Source organism: Chiloscyllium plagiosum, unplaced genomic scaffold (genome assembly GCF_037043375.1).
Source record: "Chiloscyllium plagiosum isolate Xiang-an unplaced genomic scaffold, Cpla_swu_hap1 HiC_scaffold_22, whole genome shotgun sequence".
NCBI classification, from domain to species: domain Eukaryota; kingdom Metazoa; phylum Chordata; class Chondrichthyes; order Orectolobiformes; family Hemiscylliidae; genus Chiloscyllium; species Chiloscyllium plagiosum.
In genome coordinates this window covers 4,514,920-4,532,936 of record NW_028270160.1, presented here as the reverse complement: position 1 = coordinate 4,532,936, position 18,017 = coordinate 4,514,920, and the positions used below count along the sequence as shown (strand labels likewise).

General features: G+C 47.1%; 1 protein-coding gene across 1 annotated transcript in view; it reads left to right on the top strand.

Annotated features, from left to right (window-relative positions):
• LOC122561354 (VPS10 domain-containing receptor SorCS1-like) overlaps positions 1–18,017 on the top strand; it is a 1,223,550-nt gene that overhangs the window by 1,100,561 nt on the left and 104,972 nt on the right. Inside the window, exons 17-18 of the mRNA XM_043713087.2 lie at positions 6,660–6,773; positions 9,432–9,603. Of these exons, the coding sequence (XP_043569022.2) occupies positions 6,660–6,773; positions 9,432–9,603 (286 nt within the window). The remainder of the gene's footprint in view (positions 1–6,659; positions 6,774–9,431; positions 9,604–18,017) is intronic.

Genomic DNA, 18,017 nt, shown 5'->3' with positions numbered 1-18,017 from the left:
TATTGCAGAGAAAAATTATGGTTTGATTTTCTCCATCAATCCAAACAGCTCAAACAGGAGCAGTTCTATTATAGCAAATAGCTAAAGCTGGTCTGTGTACAGATGTTAAATGGCTCAATCCATATATCTTCCTCCCTTGTGCCTTACTGGCAGATTCACAAACTGCACATCTCTAGGATTCAAATTCTCCTCCAGTCTTGTGACTACCATGATCTCCACACTCCTGTGTACAATTTCAATTCACCATTGCCCAGCAGTACCTAACTTTTCCAATACAGAAGAAAGCCATTGTTCAAAATATAAGTATTACCAAACTAGTAAATGCTGTATGAGAGAAAGTGAGTAGTAAATACTGTACAGCTGGGGCGTTCAAACTTGTCACTGAATTGTTTAGCAAACCATCACAGTTATTCCGTAAGGGTCTAGTGGCAATGCAATCTCTACCAGATGTTTCCATTTGACTAACATTATTTCCTTTGCATTATTAACTGATAGGGATGCTACAAGTCCTCATTGATCAAAATGTTGCGGCAAATATTAATATTCAACACCTGTTATTCATTCATCGTCAGGGCAACGCGTTAAAAAATGTTATGTTTATTCCACTAACTCAGGCTCAGTGGTTAGCACCAGGGACCCCGATTCAATTCCACCCTCAGGTGACTGTCAGTGTGGGGTTTGCACATTCTCCCTGTGTCTGTGTGGGTTTCCTCCCACAGTCCTAAGATGTGCAGGTTAGGTGAATTGGCGATGCTAAACAGCCCATAATGTTAGGTGCATTAGTCCAGGGTAAATATAGGGTAGGGAAATGGGTCTGGGTGATTTACCCTTTGGAGGGTCAGTGTGGACTTGTTGGGCCGAATGGCCTGTTTCCACACTGTATGGAATCTAAACTAATCTTCATGGATATCAGTTAAAGCATCGAATGTACAACATGGATTCGGTCCACACCAGCCAACAAGGAGCTATCAAATCTAACCCCACATTCAATCTCTTAGTCCAAATCCATGTTACTACAGTCCCTGTACATCCAAATGCTTCTTAAATTCTATAAGGGTGCTCATTTACGTTTGCTAGAAACATCATAGATTTGTTCACAGCAACCCATTCTCTGGAAAGGAAGGTAAATGTTCAGGTGTGTGACACCTTCTATTACCCAAGAGAGTGGGGAACCTATCGTTTCTCATTGTCTTCCCCATGGGAACACCTCAACCAACCAGAGTCAACTTCAAGCATAGCCGGTCAGGCAGCATCTGAGGAGCAGGACACTTGATGTTTCAAGAGTAAGCTCTTCATCAGGAATGTAGGGGTGGGTGGGTGGCCCAAGGGGGCAGAGAGATAAAGGGGAGGGGGGGGTAAGGCTGGGGGAGATAGCTGGGAATGCGATAGGTCAATGAAGGTGTTAGGTCAGAGAGGGGGGTGGAGCTGAAGAGCTTCGGGGCAGAGAAGATGACCTGGGGGAGGATGGGCTGCAGTGAGATAGAGAGACTCATTGAGATGCTTGGAGAGGGAGGAGGAGAACTTCTTCAAGGTGGGCATCCTTGGAAGAGGCTTCACAGTAAGGTTATAATCAACTCAGAGACAGTGAGGACTGCAGATGCTAGAGAGTTAAAGTTGAGAGTGTGGTGCTGGAAAAGCACAGCAGGTCAGGCAGCATCTGAGGAGCAGGAGAGTCGAAGTTTTGGGCATAAGCCCTTCATCAGGAATGGGGCTTGCCCAAGGGAGCTGAGAGATAAAGGGGAAGGAGTGGGGCTGGGGAAAGGTAGCTAGCAGTCAACTTGTCAAGCAGTCCTTCCCTTGTTGAGTATGACATTTTCAGATCATTTGAAATGTGGTATTCTTGCATTTGTCCTGATGTGTGTAAGACAAAGGGCCTCAGCAACATGACTCTTTTGAGCAATATCTGAGTTCTGTTCCCTTCAGTAATGTGGGAATGTTACTGAAAGAGCAATGTAGAGGCCTGACACTGACCTTTTACCAGAAATTAGCTAATTTATCAACTCTGATGAGATTCCTGGAGGGTTTCTCTCCATGCCCCGATGGTATACCACACAATCAGAAGAATGTGGAGGCTTTGGGGAGGGTGCAGAAGTGGTTTTCCAGGATGTTGCTTGGATTGGATTGCATTAACTGCAAGGAGAGGTTAGACAAACTTGGATTCAAGGCTGAGGGGATGACCTGACAGAAGTGTATAAAATAACGAGGGGCATGAATAGGATGGACAGTCGGAGAGTTTTTCCCAGGGTGGAAATGTCAAATACTAGAAGCTATAGGTTCAAATATATAGTTGTGCATAGACAGTCAAAAAACACAAAAGAAACAGCATATAGCTGGATTTGTTTAGCTACATTAATCTTCAATAAAAAGGTTAAGATGAGGTAGACTGATTGCAGCTTGCTGTCTGGTCTGACTGTAGATCCCAAGAGTTTTTGCTTTCGGCTGAGAGAGGTTCAAAGCTGAAACTGAAATCCTCCTCCTGTCTGAAACCACTCTTGTGAAAATGAAGTCTTTGTTTAAAAGATCTCTGTCTGCTGTGGCAGTGAAGACACAATCAAATCTGGGTGAGAGAGCACCACTTTGTGGGCAGGACCGATGGGAGCTGGATTAGCATTCAGATTAGAGGTAGGAGTTGTTTTCTCCACTCTGAGCCTAGTTATTTCAGTTCTTCAGCAAGAACATGCTTCAGAACACACTAAAAGCTTGTCTGGTCATATAAAAGCAAAATACTGTGGATGCTGATAATCTGAAATAAAAACAGAAAGCTATTGGGAATGTTAGGAGGTTGGTCGCACCCGTGGGGAGAGAAATTGAGTTTCATCCAGTAGGACTTTTACTGGACTCGAAATGTTAACCCTGTTCCTCTTTCCACAGATACTATCAGACTGCAGAGTTTCTCCAGCACTTTCCATTTTTATTGTCTAGTCATATGACTTCTCTCTCTACTGTCACAGAAGGGAATCTCACAGCAGATACGAAATATACTTTTCAAGAGATTTACTCATGGTACCATATTGTGAGATGTGATCTAATTATATAGAAGTTGCAGTCTCCATCTTACTGAGTCCTCTTGCAGCATGGCATGCTGAGGGAAGGGTATGGCAGTCCATCAAATTGTTTAGTTTAAGCCTAGACATGCAAGTGTCTGTGGTGGCACTGAATATATGTAGCTTACAGGAGCTATAATAAATGTTCATTGAATTCTGCTGTACTATAGGAGTTACATTTCATTCGTACATTCTGGGAGCTAAAATATGCATCATGTCATTATCATGAAGATGATCACTGCAGAGATCCAAATGAGGCTGTTGTTTGTACATTCCAAACAGTAGCTTGATTAGTTCATGTCTGATTAGCTATTAGCTCATCACTTAAGTCAAGTTAATGTCCTATTTCCCAGCAGCTGAAGCTTGGCTGTTCATCTTGAAATCTTGTTAATTACACAAAGAGGAATCTTCCATATTCCTCAGGGGTTGATTTCTCTGGTGGGGTCTCTGCAAAACCACAGGCTGATGTGGAATGTGTGCTGCGCCATAATGTAACTGGGGATAACTGTCTTCATACTGTTGTTTCAGTGTATCGCTGTGTAAGGGTTGGAAAAGGAGGAAAAGCAGTACCTACGATGACGATGTCACCAGGGAGAATGGATCAGGATCTCGGAGGAGATCAAGCTCATAGTCTCTTTAACGATATCTATCACTTCACCATAACCTGGAACTGTTGTGTCTCACAGTCAGTGTGAAAATATACCTTTAAGACACATGTCCGTCATGCCAGTGTAACCTCAAACTAGTTGCTACCATGTAGTAAACTATTTCTTGTTTGATACAAGAATCTCTTCTAGTGAAACTGCTAATTTGTTTTTACCCAGCTACAATTGAGCAAACACACCCTTCATATTCCTTCAGTTAAAGCAGGTTTGTGGGAGCAAAACAGCCTCACGGGCAGCTGTAAACTAGGTTTAAATCATAAACGCCCTGCAGTGTAGACAGACACTTGGCCCATCACATCTGTACCAGCCCTCCAAAGACTGTCCCACCCTATCCACATAACCCTACATTTTACCACAGCCAATCCACCCTAAACTGCACATTTTTGGACTGTGGGAGGAAACCGGAGCACCCGGAGGAAACCCATGCAGACACGGGGAGACTGTGCAAACTCCACACAGAGAGTTGCCTGAGGCAGCAATTGAACCCTGGTCCCTGGTGCTGTGAGGTAGCAGGGCTAACCACTGAGCCAGCATTTAGTTGCCCCTTCAGCATTCTCCAATCATCTTCTTTAGTCAATTATTTTAAAAGTTGTTCTTAAAAGTTCAAGTTTCCAGACCTTGGATTTGAAATCACCATTTGATAATGCACATCTTCATGATAGTTCTGCTAAGCAGTTGCTTACAAATTCATACGATGTCAAAAAACATTGCAGGGATCAGTGTTCAGAAAATCATGGAGCAACTATCAGAGGTGTTATAATTATTCGGGAGTTTGGTGCTTCTCTAGCTGTTATCCTCTTTTACACATTCTTCCTCCCTCTCATGAAGTCTTATATTTTCCAGTCAAACTCTAAGCCAGCTCCCTTCCATAGTTTTGAGCTCTGTGAATTTGAGGATACCTATTCACTTCATTAAAGAATGCCTTTTGTTGGTTATTGAATGTAGCATTGATTAATCAATGTGTTCTGCAAAAGAAAGTTATGCCTGCTCTTGAGAAAATTGAGCAGATGGCATTGCACATTTTTGACGTGAATGACTGATACAATGGAGTGTAGGTTTGCTCGCTGAGCTGTAGGTTTGATATCCAGATGTTTCATTACCTGGCTAGGTAACCATCATCAGTGGCGACCTCCAAGTGAAGAGAAGCTGTTGTCTCCTGCTTTCTATTTATATCTTTCTCCTGGATGGGGTTCCTGGGGTTTGTGGTGATGTCATTTCCTATTCGTTTTCTGAGGGGTTGATAGATGGCATCTAGATCTATGTGATTGTTTATGGCGTTGTGGTTGGAGTTCCAGGCCTCTAGGAATTCTCTGGCATGTCTTTGCTTAGCCTGTCCCAGGATAGAGGTGTTGTCCCAGTCGAAATGGTGTTTTTTTTCCTCCGTGTGTAGGGTTACGAGGGAGAGAGGGTTGTGACTTTTTGTGGTGAGCTGGTGTTCGTATATCCTGGTGGCTAACTTTCTTCCTGTTTGTCCTACGTAGTGTTTGTGGCAGTCCTTGCATGGAATTTTGTAGATGACGTTGGTTTTGTCCATGGGTTTTACTGGGTCTTTTAAGTTTGTTAGTTTTCGTTTGAGAGTGTTGGTGGGTTTGTGTGCTACTAGGATTCCGAGGGGTCTTAGTAATCTGGCTGTCATTTCCAAAACTTCTTTGATGTATGGTAAGGTGGTTAGCGTTGCAAGTCTAGCTGCACCTAAGAAAAGCGAAATAGCATGAATGTTTTGAGCCCAGTAACTCTTCATCAGAACTTGAGTTGAAATGTTGACTTTGTTTTCCATCCACAGATGCTGCCAGACCTGCTGAGTTTTTCCAGCAATTTCAGTTTTTGATTTATCCGAAAGAAAGGTGATGGGCTTGTGGTATTATCAGTGGGCTGTTAATCCAAGACCCAGGTAAAACTCCGGGGAGTCCGGTTCAAATCCTGTTATGGATTAAAAGTGTTATTTAAATTCAATAAAAGTCTGGACTAAGAGTCTGATGACCATAAATCCATTGTCAATTGTCGGAAAACCCCATCTGGTTCACTAATGTCCTTACCATCCTTACCTGGTCTGGCCTACACGTGACTCCAGACCCACAGCGATGTAGTTGACTCTTACCTGCCCTCTGGGCAATTAGGGATGGGCAATAAATGCTGGCCTAGCCAGCAACCCCCACATCCTATGAATGAATTAAAACAAAAGTCTTGCTTAAACGGATCACAGCTGATGCACTGGAATGAAAATAGTCCAATACTAATAATGTACCTTCCCAAATCTTCATGACCTCCTGCAGTAGTCCTCCTGTGTCGTATCATTCCCGAAATCTCTGAAAGGCCAGTCCTCAGTGTAGATACTAGCAGGGACTGTGTTGTGCCAGGATTGTACACATATCATTCACGCCTTCCAAAATGGGATGTTCTAATCCTGTCATAGAGACAGTGTGCTTCGGACACACCACAGAATTAGAATTCTGATCTTTATTTTCAAATCTCTCCACGGCCTCAACTCTCCTCGCTGTCACTGTAACTGCTCCCACACCCTGCATCAACCTTATAACCTCAGCCACAGTTCCAATTTCCTTTGCTCCTCCCTTAGTTGCTGTACTTTCAGATGTCTACTCCCCAAGCTCTCACTAACCTCTCGACACCTTTGCCTCCCTCTTAAATAGCTTTAAAAAAAGTGTCCCTTTTACTATCATCATTAATATCTCCCTGAATGGTCTGGTGTTGAGTTTTGTTTTGATAGTAATGCTGTGAAATGCTTGGGGCATTTAGTACGTTAAAGGTGCTATGTAAATGCAAGTTATTGTTCTTTGGAGCCTCTTGAGCAAAGTGCATCTTGTTGTCTTTGACTTGGTGAATAATGTTGCTGGATTTAAAAAAAAAATGCATTTGCTTCATGCTGATTTTAGTGTTCCAACTTTTCCTCTCCCTGTCTCTTTCTCTCATCCTTTCGTTCACACTGGGACAGCGATTATGGATATGAGCGTCACTCTGATGGAAGGTGCCTACCTGCATTCTGGTACAATCCCTCTTTCATGGCGATGGAGTGTATCACGGGGCAGAGCTACCTCAACAGTACAGGGTGAGTATGCTGCTGTGACACCCCTGTATTTGCAATTAACTGTGAATATTTAGACACTGACCACTGTCCCTTACGGAGATCAAGGTCAGTTCACTCTGACACTCCCCGAGTAACTGCAAGCTGAAAAGGCTCCATTCTTTCACAGTGCAGTGAGATTAGTTCAGCACATTGCTTGACGTTTGATTAGGTCAGTGTATTGATTTGAATTCTTGCTCTTGGGGACTGTGTTCAAATGGCATTTGAAGTCAGAGTTTTGTGGGTGACCTTTCACACATTCCCAGCTTTGTTTTTGGACAGATCTCTTTTGCAGATGATTAGTATTTTACATCTCATTGGGGTCAGGAAAGGCAAAAAAAGACTTGTGCCAGTGCTCCTGTGGCTCTCTTAGCCATCATCGATCAGCCAATCCAGACGTTAGGGATTGAAAAAAACCTGGGAGGCAATTACATAAAAAGTGGCAACATTGAAATGGGAGGGATTCTTCCTCATTGTTCCTTCCAATGATTTTCCTTCTTATGGTTTTCCTGTTTTGTTGTGGGATTCAGCAGCAAAATTCTCTGCTGTCACATGGCCTTATCCATGTGCCAATTCTCCAGACACGACCGTCACCTCTTTAGTTCCATTAAATCTTTGGCTGAAACAGCAAAGTTTGTCACTGGGTAGATGTGTTCTCCATTTGTAGCAAGTCACGCAGTCAGGTGATGGTAGCTGCACAATCCAGGAACAGCAGGGACTCCGAGAAACTAAATCAAATCCTTTTACGAAGCTTGAAGCAATGGCAGAAAGCTGTTCATTTGTTCTGTGGGAAAAATTGAGGGGGTCTAGCATTAAAATTAGCAACACTGCAGGAGTCAGCTTTATGTAAAGCGTTCCATTCCCTACTAGCAGACGGCAGAAAACACGACAAAGACAAATTGCTTGTACCCCCAGAAGGTTCAAATGTATTTACAGGAAATTAAGAAACACATGTTATGATGAGAACAGACAGATTGATTTTAGCTCTGTATTTACGCTTTTTGCTTTATCACGATGTGAAGTAATGTTTTGCTTAAAATAAAGCCAGTAAACCTTTGTAAAGAGAACATTTACATTATCCATCTTCAGTTCTCAGCACTTTGGTCTTTTTTTTTCCTGTACTGTTGCATGCAACAACATCAAGATCTTGGCAGTACTATCTCCTGGTTGAAAAGAAAGTTCTTTCACTTTGTTGCTATTTTCCATCTGCTGCCTCAGAGACCAGGGACTCAATGAGAAAGTGACTTAAAAGCAAAGAAACATCCATGAAGAACAATCAACTCGGATTATGTTCACAAACAAAACCAGAAATTGCTGGAAAAGCTCAGCAGGTCGGGCAGCATCTGTGGAGAGAAATCAGAGTTAATGTTTGAGGTCAAGTGAAACACTAACTCTGATTTCTCTCCACAGATGCTGCCCGACCTGCTAAGCTTTTCCAGCAGTTTCTGGTTTTGTTCCTGATTTACAGCATCCACAATTCTGTCAATTTTTACTTAAGATTATGTTCACCTCAGGCTTCCAGCAGGATTGGGAATCAAACTGAATTACAAGTCTTATTTTATCACTTCAATCTCCCAGAATTCTATTATGGATTCAATGTCAAATCTTCAACGTGGCATCATAGAATAGAATCCATATATTCCATAGAACCCCTACAGTGTGGAAACAGGCTCTTCAGCCCAACAAGTCCACACTGACCCTTCAAAGAGTAACCCACCCAGACCCACTCCCCTATTACTCTACATTTACCCCTGACTAATGCACCTAACCTACACATCTCTGAACACAGTGGACAATTTAGCATGGCCAATTCACCTAACCTACACATCTTTGGACTGTGGGAGGAAACCGGAGCACCCAGAGGAAACCCACGCAGACACAGGGCGAATGTGTAAACTCCACACAGACAATCGCCCCCCGAGGGTGGAATTGAACCTGGGTCCCTGGTGCTGTAAGGCAGCAGTGCTAACCACTGAGCCACCGTGCATCAATGTCAGTGCAAAAAGTCTCTCCAAAGAGAAATCTTGGGTTGTATTTCCTAGCTCAGCACACAACTCCAGGTCTCTCTGTCACTTCTTATTGTCCCAATCTTGGAGTAAGTGTAACGTTTTAGTTTCCACAATGGAATAGGTTCACAAAACTACATCAGAGTCTTCAGCTCAAATTAGAGCAGAAATTGCTGGAGAAGCTTAGCAGGCCAGGTGCCATCGATAGGGAGAGAAAGCAGAGTTAACCTTTTGAGTCCAGTCACCCTTGTTTGGAACTGAGTCTTTCGACTCAACTGATCTATGTCATCCAAACTTTCTTCCACACATCATTTCTTCCCTCCCAGAATCATCTTCAATTCCTTCTTCCACATTTATTTGTCCAGCCTCCAGCTAGTGTCCCAACTCTTCTCCACTCCAACCCACTGGGTGAGTTATGTTTGTCTAGTTAATTTTTCAGGTAGTTGGTCACAATAATGAAATAGTTGTTCATGTACCAGGCATGCAAGAATATAGTCAGAGACTGTTAAGGATGATCAGCCATGATCATATTGAATGGTGGTGCAGGCTCGAAGGGCAGAATGGCCTACTCCTGCACCTATTGTCTATTGTTAACGCCAAAATTCAACTTTAATTCAATGTTTTTCTATGTATTCAGTTACAGAAAAGTTGGCTCTAACAATTGCACCGACGGTGTCAGAGATCAGTACGCAGCTAAGCAGCAACAATGTTCAAACCGAGTCCCCCGGGGTCTACACCTCATCACCAGCAACGGCAGACTGGCCACTGATTCAGGACAAAACATCACCTTCATCGTACACCTGGAGGAGGTGAGCTTTCCTCTGGGAATGTCACATTGACTAGCCTCAGTTATTTTCACTGGTAACAGAATTTCAAAACAAGACTGCATAACTTTAACGAATGAAAGCAGAAAATGCTAGAGAAACTCGGCAGGCCTCGGTGGAGAGAAAAACAGAGTTGACATTTCTGAAGAAAGGTTACAGGGCCAGAAACATTAACTCTGTTTTCTCTCTCCATAGAGGCTGCCAGAGCTGTTGAGGTTTTCCAGCACTTTCTGTTTCTGTTTGTTTCCAATCTCCAGTGTTCTCAGTACTTTGTTTAGGTTTAGTGCATCTCTATAAATTTACATTGAGGTCATTCAGGAGTGACGTCAGCAAACATTTCATTAGGAAGAGGTAGTGGTATTTGAAACTGGCTCTCCCAAGATAACTGCTGAGGCCAGGGCTAAACTAGAAATTAATGAGATTTGTAGATGTTTGTCAATAAAGAGTTTTAAAGATTATGAAACTGAGATGAGCAAATTGAGTTGAAAGTGTAAATTAGCCATTACCTAATTAAATGGCAGAACAGGTTTGAGGCGCTCTTTGCCTTCTCATTCTGTGATACTTTTATTATTTGTCTTTTTTAAAGACAAGAACAGCAAGAACAAAACGATTTGTATGACTCCCAGTTATTAGCAACAGCCCACAATATTAATCCACACATTACTGACTATGTCTCTTCAGATGCTTACTGAAAGAATGCAGTAGTTCAAGCAGAGTTTGTTCACAGGACTCCGTCACCTTTCTTAATTTTTCATCACATCCTTCAATTTCCACGTTTCTTTCCACATGTGGAAATTTTATTCATAGCAGGAACCTGCGAGTTCCCCTCCAAAACAGTCACCATCCTGACTTGGAAATCTATCGCTGTTCCTTCACTTCCAGGTTAAAATCCTGAAATTCCCTCCCTAAGGACAGTGATGGTCAACCCACAGTAGATGGGTTCAAGAAGGCCGATCACCCCGACCTTCTCAAGGGGCAACTAGGGGCGGGCAATTAATGCTGAGCCCAGCCAGTGACACCCTCATCCCACGGGTGAATACAAAGAAATTTAAAGTGACAAATAGAAATCTTTTTTTTTATAGCTCCTAGCCATTTCAGTTCCTTTTCGTTTGTTATGATTCCAGCTGATGATGCTCCTAGACAGATCCCAGTATGAAATCTGGCTTGATAGATTTTTTAAAAATTTTATGTGACGATCCTTCAGTAAAACGTAAATACTGAAGTTTGCAGATCTACTTTTAACAATAAAACAGAACTTTATCACACAAAAGAAAAGAAAATGAAATGAAACAGACCAAGCTATTGAATTGAATTGAATTGAATTTATTTATATTGCACAGATTAAAATATTTTGATGACCAGCAAAACAAAATTACACTTACCTCACAACACCCTCACTTTGCAGTTAATCAAAATTAAATGTGTTCATTCCTTATCAAAACTGTGGATGACTCCACTGCTTCCCTTTAATTCCAATCCTGTGAGGTATGAAGCTTTTACCTTTGATTCCCACACAACTGAGATCCTTACCCTGAAATAACTTATTCCCTAACTGCTCTGAGCAAACACTTCTCTTTTTCTGGGAGAAATGATTCTTACATTTGACTTTACTCGGGTTTCATTCACATGGAACCAAAACCTTACCCATCTCTGGGTTTTCGAAGCTAAACACAATCCTTGATTCTGTTCTAAACCCAAAAACAAGTGAATATATTTCAGAATTTTCTTTTTTCTTGTCATAAGACCCTACAATACAAACAATCTTCCTTTAACTCTACAGGATGCCTTCCATCACGGTGGCACGGTGGCTCAGTGGTTAGCGCTGCTGCCTTACAGCACCTCGGACCCAGGTTCAATTCCTGGCTCGGGCAACTGTGGAGTTTGTACATTCTCCCCGTGTCTGCGTGGGTTTCCTCCGGGTGCTCCGGTTTCCTCCCACAGTCCAAAGATGTGCAGGTCAGGTGAATTGGCCAGGGGAAATTGCCTGTAGTGCTAGGTGAAGGGGTAAATGTAATGAAATGGGTCTGGGTGGGTTGCTCTTTGGAGGGTTGGTGTGGACTTGTTGGGCCAAAGGGCCTGTTTCCACACTGTAAGTAATCAAATTATCTGGCCTCTAACATATACTGGTTTGCAAAAGATTATTAAATCCCTAAAAAAGAGTCCATATGCTATTAATTTGAAATCCAAACTTAAAATAAATCATAAAATCATGGAATCATCCCTCAGTACAGAAGATGCCTTTCATTTCATCAAGTCTACACTGACAAAAAAATGCACTGGTCCCACTTTCCAGCACTTGACCCTAATTTCTTCAAGTGCTCATATAAATACTCTTTAAATGTTGTGGGGTTTCCTGTTTCAACTTGCCTCCCAGGTAGCGCATTCTAAATGACCACTATCCTGTGTGTGAAAAAATGTTTTTCCTCCTGTTCCCTTTAAACTATCTGCAATTCACTTTAAAATCCGGCCCCTTGTTATTGTCTCTTCAAGTAATGGAAAACAGCTGCTTTCTATCCACCCTGTCTATGCCCCTCATAGTCTTATACCCCTCTATCAGGCCCCCTCTCAGCCTTACTGCTCCACAGAAAACAACCCGAGCTTATCCAGAAACAAAAACAGAAATTGCTGGAGAAACTCAGCAGATCTGGCTGCATCTGTGGAGAGAGGAAAAGAGTTAACATTTTGAATCCAGTGACCCTTCTCCAGAACTGTTCTGAACGGCTGTCCCGAACCTATCCAGCCCCTCCTTATAGCTAAACAGCTCCATCCCAAGCAACATCCTGGTGATTCTCCTCTGCACACCCTCCAGTGCACCCATATGCTTCCTGTAATATAATACCTTTCATTATAAGTTCTTCACCTCAGTTTTTTCTTAGGTAGAATATTTAAATATCCCGATCTGCAGTTGTATTGCTAAAGCCATTCCTCACAGGGAAATGGAATACCATCGGCCATGTTGATGGTCTCCCATTTAATTGCAATCTCTCCCATTGAGAAGGGCATGATGTGGAGGTACTGATGTTGGACTGGGGTGGACAAGGTCAGAATTCACATGACACCATGTTATAGTCCAACATGTTTATTTGAAATCACAAGCTTTCAGAGCTGATTGTTTGAAGGGACAACGCTCCATATGCTTGTGATTTCAAATAAACCTGCTGGATTATAACCTCATGTCATGTGACTTAGAGCCATAGAGATATACAGCACAGAGAGAGAGCCTTCAGTCCAACTTGTCCATGCTGACCAGATATCCTAAATTAATCAAGTCCCATTTGCCAGCACTTGGCCCATATCCCTCTAAAACCCCTCCTATTCATGTCCCCATCCAGATGTCTTTTAAATGTTGTAATTATACCAGCCTCCACCACTTCCTCAGGCAGCTCATTCCATACACGCACCACCCTCTGCGTGAAAAACTTGCCCCTTAGGTCCCTTTATAATCTTTTCTAACGTTGAGAAAGGCAAATTGAGCTTTCAGAGAAGTTCAGACTATTACCTGCAGGGGGCAGGTTTTGCTTCTGAGTTACGTTTGGAGAGGCTAGGCTGGTTTCTACTGGAACTTGGGACAGTAAGAGGTGAGCTGACTGAAAGAGAAAAGACCTGGAGGGTTTTGATCAGGTGGATGTGGAGAGATTATTTCATCGTATGAAAGAATTCTGACTTAGAGGTCGCTGCATAAAAATAAGTTTACATCTAAAACGGGGATGAACGCAGAATAGGAACAAGCCCTTTGGCCTACCACATCTGTGCTAATGAGATTAATTATTTTCTTCAGGATCCTGAATCTTTGAAACTCTCTTTTTGAAAAAGGGGTTGGAGCAGAGTGCTTGTATATCTTTCAGATTGCGTTAGATAGATTCCTGCTGAGCAAAGGCGTGAAATGATATTCAGGGGAAGCAGGAAAGTGTTTTGAGGTTACAGTCAGATCAGCCAGGATCTTATTAAATAACAGAACAGGCTCTGTGGTGGTGGGAGGAAGGTGGTGAGTGTTATACTGAAATAACTCCACAAAGACCAGTATCCCATCACCAACTCACCCTTTGTTTCCACGTGGAGAGCCCTTTACACTGATCCAGCTCCCTCAGAGCCAGCTCTCAGAGTGAACAGAGCTTTTAACACTCCTGTTTATACTTGTCAGCCAGAGTGTCCTGACTAACAGCCCCAATTAGGGAACTCATATTCTATCAGGTCCACCTGGCTGCCTCACTGCACCACCTCCCCCACCCCCTCCCCCACCCCCTCCCCCACCCCCTCCCCCACCACCACCCTCACCACCTCCCCCACCGCCTCCCCCACCCCCTCCCCCACCCCCTCCCCCACCACCACCCTCACCACCTCCCCCACCGCCTCCCACACCACCTCCCTCACCACCTCCCCCACCGCCTCCCCCACCCCCTCCCCCACCACCACCCTCACCACCTCCCCCACCGCCTCCCCCACCCCCTCCCCCACCACCACCCTCACCACCTCCCCCACCGCCTCCCCCACCCCCTCCCCCACCCCCTCCCCCACCACCACCCTCACCACCTCCCCCACCGCCTCCCCCACCCCCTCCCCCACCCCCTCCCCCACCCCCTCCCCCACCACCACCCTCACCACCTCCCCCACCGCCTCCCACACCACCTCCCCCACCACCTCCCCCACCGCCTCCCCCACCCCCTCCCCCACCCCCTCCCCCACCCCCTCCCCCACCCCCTCCCCAACCACCACCCTCACCACCTCCCCCACCGCCTCCCACACCACCTCCCCCACCACCTCCCCCACCCCCTCCCACACCACCTCCCCCACCACCTCCCCCACCCCCTCCCCCACCCCCTCCCCCACCACCACCCTCACCACCTCCCCCACCACCTCCCCCACCGCCTCCCCTCCCTCCCCACCTCCCTCACCCCCTCCCCCACCACCTCCCCCACCACCTCCCCCACCGCCTCCCCCACCCCCTCCCCCACCCCCTCCCCCACCACCTCCCCCACCACCACCCTCACCACCTCCCCCACCCCCTCCCCCACCACCACCCTCACCACCTCCCCCACCGCCTCCCCCACCCCCTCCCCCACCCCCTCCCCCACCACCACCCCCACCACCTCCCCCACCGCCTCCCCTCCCTCACCACCTCCCTCACCACCTCCCTCCCCACCTCCCTCACCACCTCCCCACTACCTCCCTCACCACCTCCCTCACCACCTCCCTCACCGCCTCCCCTCCCTCCCCACCTCCCTCACCACCTCCCTCCCCACCTCCCTCACCACCTCCCCACTACCTCCCTCACCACCTCCCTCACCACCTCCCTCACCGCCTCCCCTCCCTCCCCACCTCCCTCACCACCTCCCTCACCACCTCCCCCACCACCTCCCCCACCGCCTCCCCTCCCTCCCCACCTCCCTCACCACCTCCCTCCCCACCTCCCTCCCCACCTCCCCACTACCTCCCTCACCACCTCCCTCACCACCTCCCTCACCGCCTCCCCTCCCTCCCCACCTCCCTCACCACCTCCCTCCCCACCTCCCTCACCACCTCCCCACTACCTCCCTCACCACCTCCCTCACCACCTCCCTCACCGCCTCCCCTCCCTCCCCACCTCCCTCACCACCTCCCTCCCCACCTCCCTCACCACCTCCCCCACCGCCTCCCCCACCGCCTCCCCTCCCTCACCACCTCCCTCACCACCTCCCTCCCCACCTCCCTCACCACCTCCCCACTACCTCCCTCACCACCTCCCTCACCACCTCCCTCCCCACCTCCCTCACCACCTCCCCACTACCTCCCTCACCACCTCCCTCACCACCTCCCTCACCACCTCCCCACTACCTCCCTCACCACCTCCCTCACCACCTCCCTCACCGCCTCCCCTCCCTCCCCACCTCCCTCACCACCTCCCTCCCCACCTCCCTCACCACCTCCCCCACCGCCTCCCCCACCGCCTCCCCTCCCTCACCACCTCCCTCACCACCTCCCTCACCACCTCCCTCACCACCTCCCCACTACCTCCCTCACCACCTCCCTCACCACCTCCCCCACCGCCTCCCCTCCCTCCCCACCTCCCTCACCACCTCCCCCACCACCTCCCTCACCACCTCCCCCACCACCTCCCCCACCGCCTCCCCTCCCTCACCACCTCCCTCACCACCTCCCTCACCACCTCCCTCCCCACCTCCCCACTACCTCCCTCACCACCTCCCCCACCGCCTCCCCTCCCTCCCCACCTCCCTCACCACCTCCCCCACCACCTCCCCCACCGCCTCCCCTCCCTCACCACCTCCCTCACCACCTCCCCCACCACCTCCCTCACCACCTCCCTCACCACCTCCCTCACCACCTCCCCCACCACCTCCCTCACCACCTCCCCCACCACCTCCCCCACCGCCTCCCCTCCCTCCCCACCTCCCTCACCACCTCCCTCCCCACCTCCCTCACCACCTCCCCACTACCTCCCTCACCACCTCCCTCACCACCTCCCCCACCGCCTCCCCTCCCTCCCCACCTCCCTCACCACCTCCCCCACCACCTCCCTCACCACCTCCCCCACCACCTCCCCCACCGCCTCCCCTCCCTCACCACCTCCCTCACCACCTCCCTCACCACCTCCCTCCCCACCTCCCCACTACCTCCCTCACCACCTCCCTCACCACCTCCCCCACCACCTCCCTCACCACCTCCCCCACCACCTCCCCCACCGCCTCCCCTCCCTCCCCACCTCCCTCACCACCTCCCTCCCCACCTCCCTCACCACCTCCCCACTACCTCCCTCACCACCTCCCTCACCACCTCCCCCACCGCCTCCCCTCCCTCCCCACCTCCCTCACCACCTCCCCCACCACCTCCCTCACCACCTCCCTCACCACCTCCCCCACCGCCTCCCCTCCCTCCCCACCTCCCTCACCACCTCCCCCACCACCTCCCTCACCACCTCCCTCACCACCTCCCTCACCACCTCCCTCACCACCTCCCTTCCCCAGCACCCAGAGTTAAAGGTAGTGAGCTGATGGAAACAGAAAACAGAGATTCCATAGCAATAATTAGCTGGAAAGAAGTGAGCAGTGTAATGATCTAGTTCCCTGCTGCTCAGAATTCCCTTTCAAGAGAGTAATTGGAGCAGAAAATTTGATTGATGCATTGATCAAAAGTGACAGCAGGTATGTTACCATCAGCTTACTAAGTGGCTCAATCTCCAAACTGAATATCTTACTTGTTTGTTGCCAATCCAATGATTTTTTTGTTTGAGCCAGTAAACATTTGAATGGGAGCCAGAATTATAAAATGAATGGTGATACCCAAATGGTTTTTATTCTGTAAAAGCATAAGTTGTAATTGCTTGCACTTATAACATGCAGGTCAGAGCCACTCCAGCTCTTCCCTGGGGACTTACTGCTCCCTACAGGAAATGCTTGAGTATAAGACAGAGAAAGGAATCAGTACTGTATTTTTTTTTTGGTACTGATGTGACAACCCATAATAGTACAGGGAGTGGGGCTGATATTGAATTCTTTCATACGATGGTCATAACTCATTCAGGGTATTGTTCTCCACTAGTTTGTCAAAGTGGTCATTCCTCATTTGGTCAGAAGTCAGTTGACATCAGGTAATAGTCTAACAGGTTTATTTGAAATTACAAGCTTGTGAGTTCAAATAAACCAGTTGGATTATAGCCTGGTGTCACCTGACTTCTGATCTCGTCCACCTCCGTGCACAACCAGCACCTCCCTTATTTGTTGAAAGTCACTTGTGAAAGACATTTTATTCTGATGTTTCAAAGATGCCCCCGAAGAATTTAACATGAATGAATATAAATGGATACAAGGAAAGTGGAACTGGAGAGTACGTTGTTTCAATCGGGCATTGACATGAATGGGTAAGGCTGAAAAGACGCCTTACATTAACAAAGCGCCTGCACAACCATAGAATGTCCCAAAGTGCTTTACAGCCAATGTAGCCCTTTTCCACTGTTGGATCAGGAAATGAGGTCAGTTTGCATACAGCAAGTTCCCAAGAACAGCAGTGTGAGCATAATCGGATAACCGGGTTTGGTGATTGACCAGGACACCATTGATAACCTTCCTGTTCCTCTTTGAAATAGTTCCCTTTCTCAGCCAACAGACACTCATGGTCTAAGATGAATTCACTCCAAGCTCTCAAACGAAGCTGGAATCAATGTTTGTATCCATTGGGTCCATCTATTTAATGCTGTCAGTTGCCGGGGACAAGTGTTGTGGTACATCCTAACATTGTGGGACCATGAACATCAGTACTTTAAGATTAAATAACACTTTTTATTTATTTATGGGATGTAGGTGTAGCCAGAACGTGCCAGCGTTTATTGCCCATCCCTCATCGCCCTGGCCAAGATGGTGGGGAGGAATCTTCTTGACCACTGCAATTCGTGTGGTGTAAATAATTAG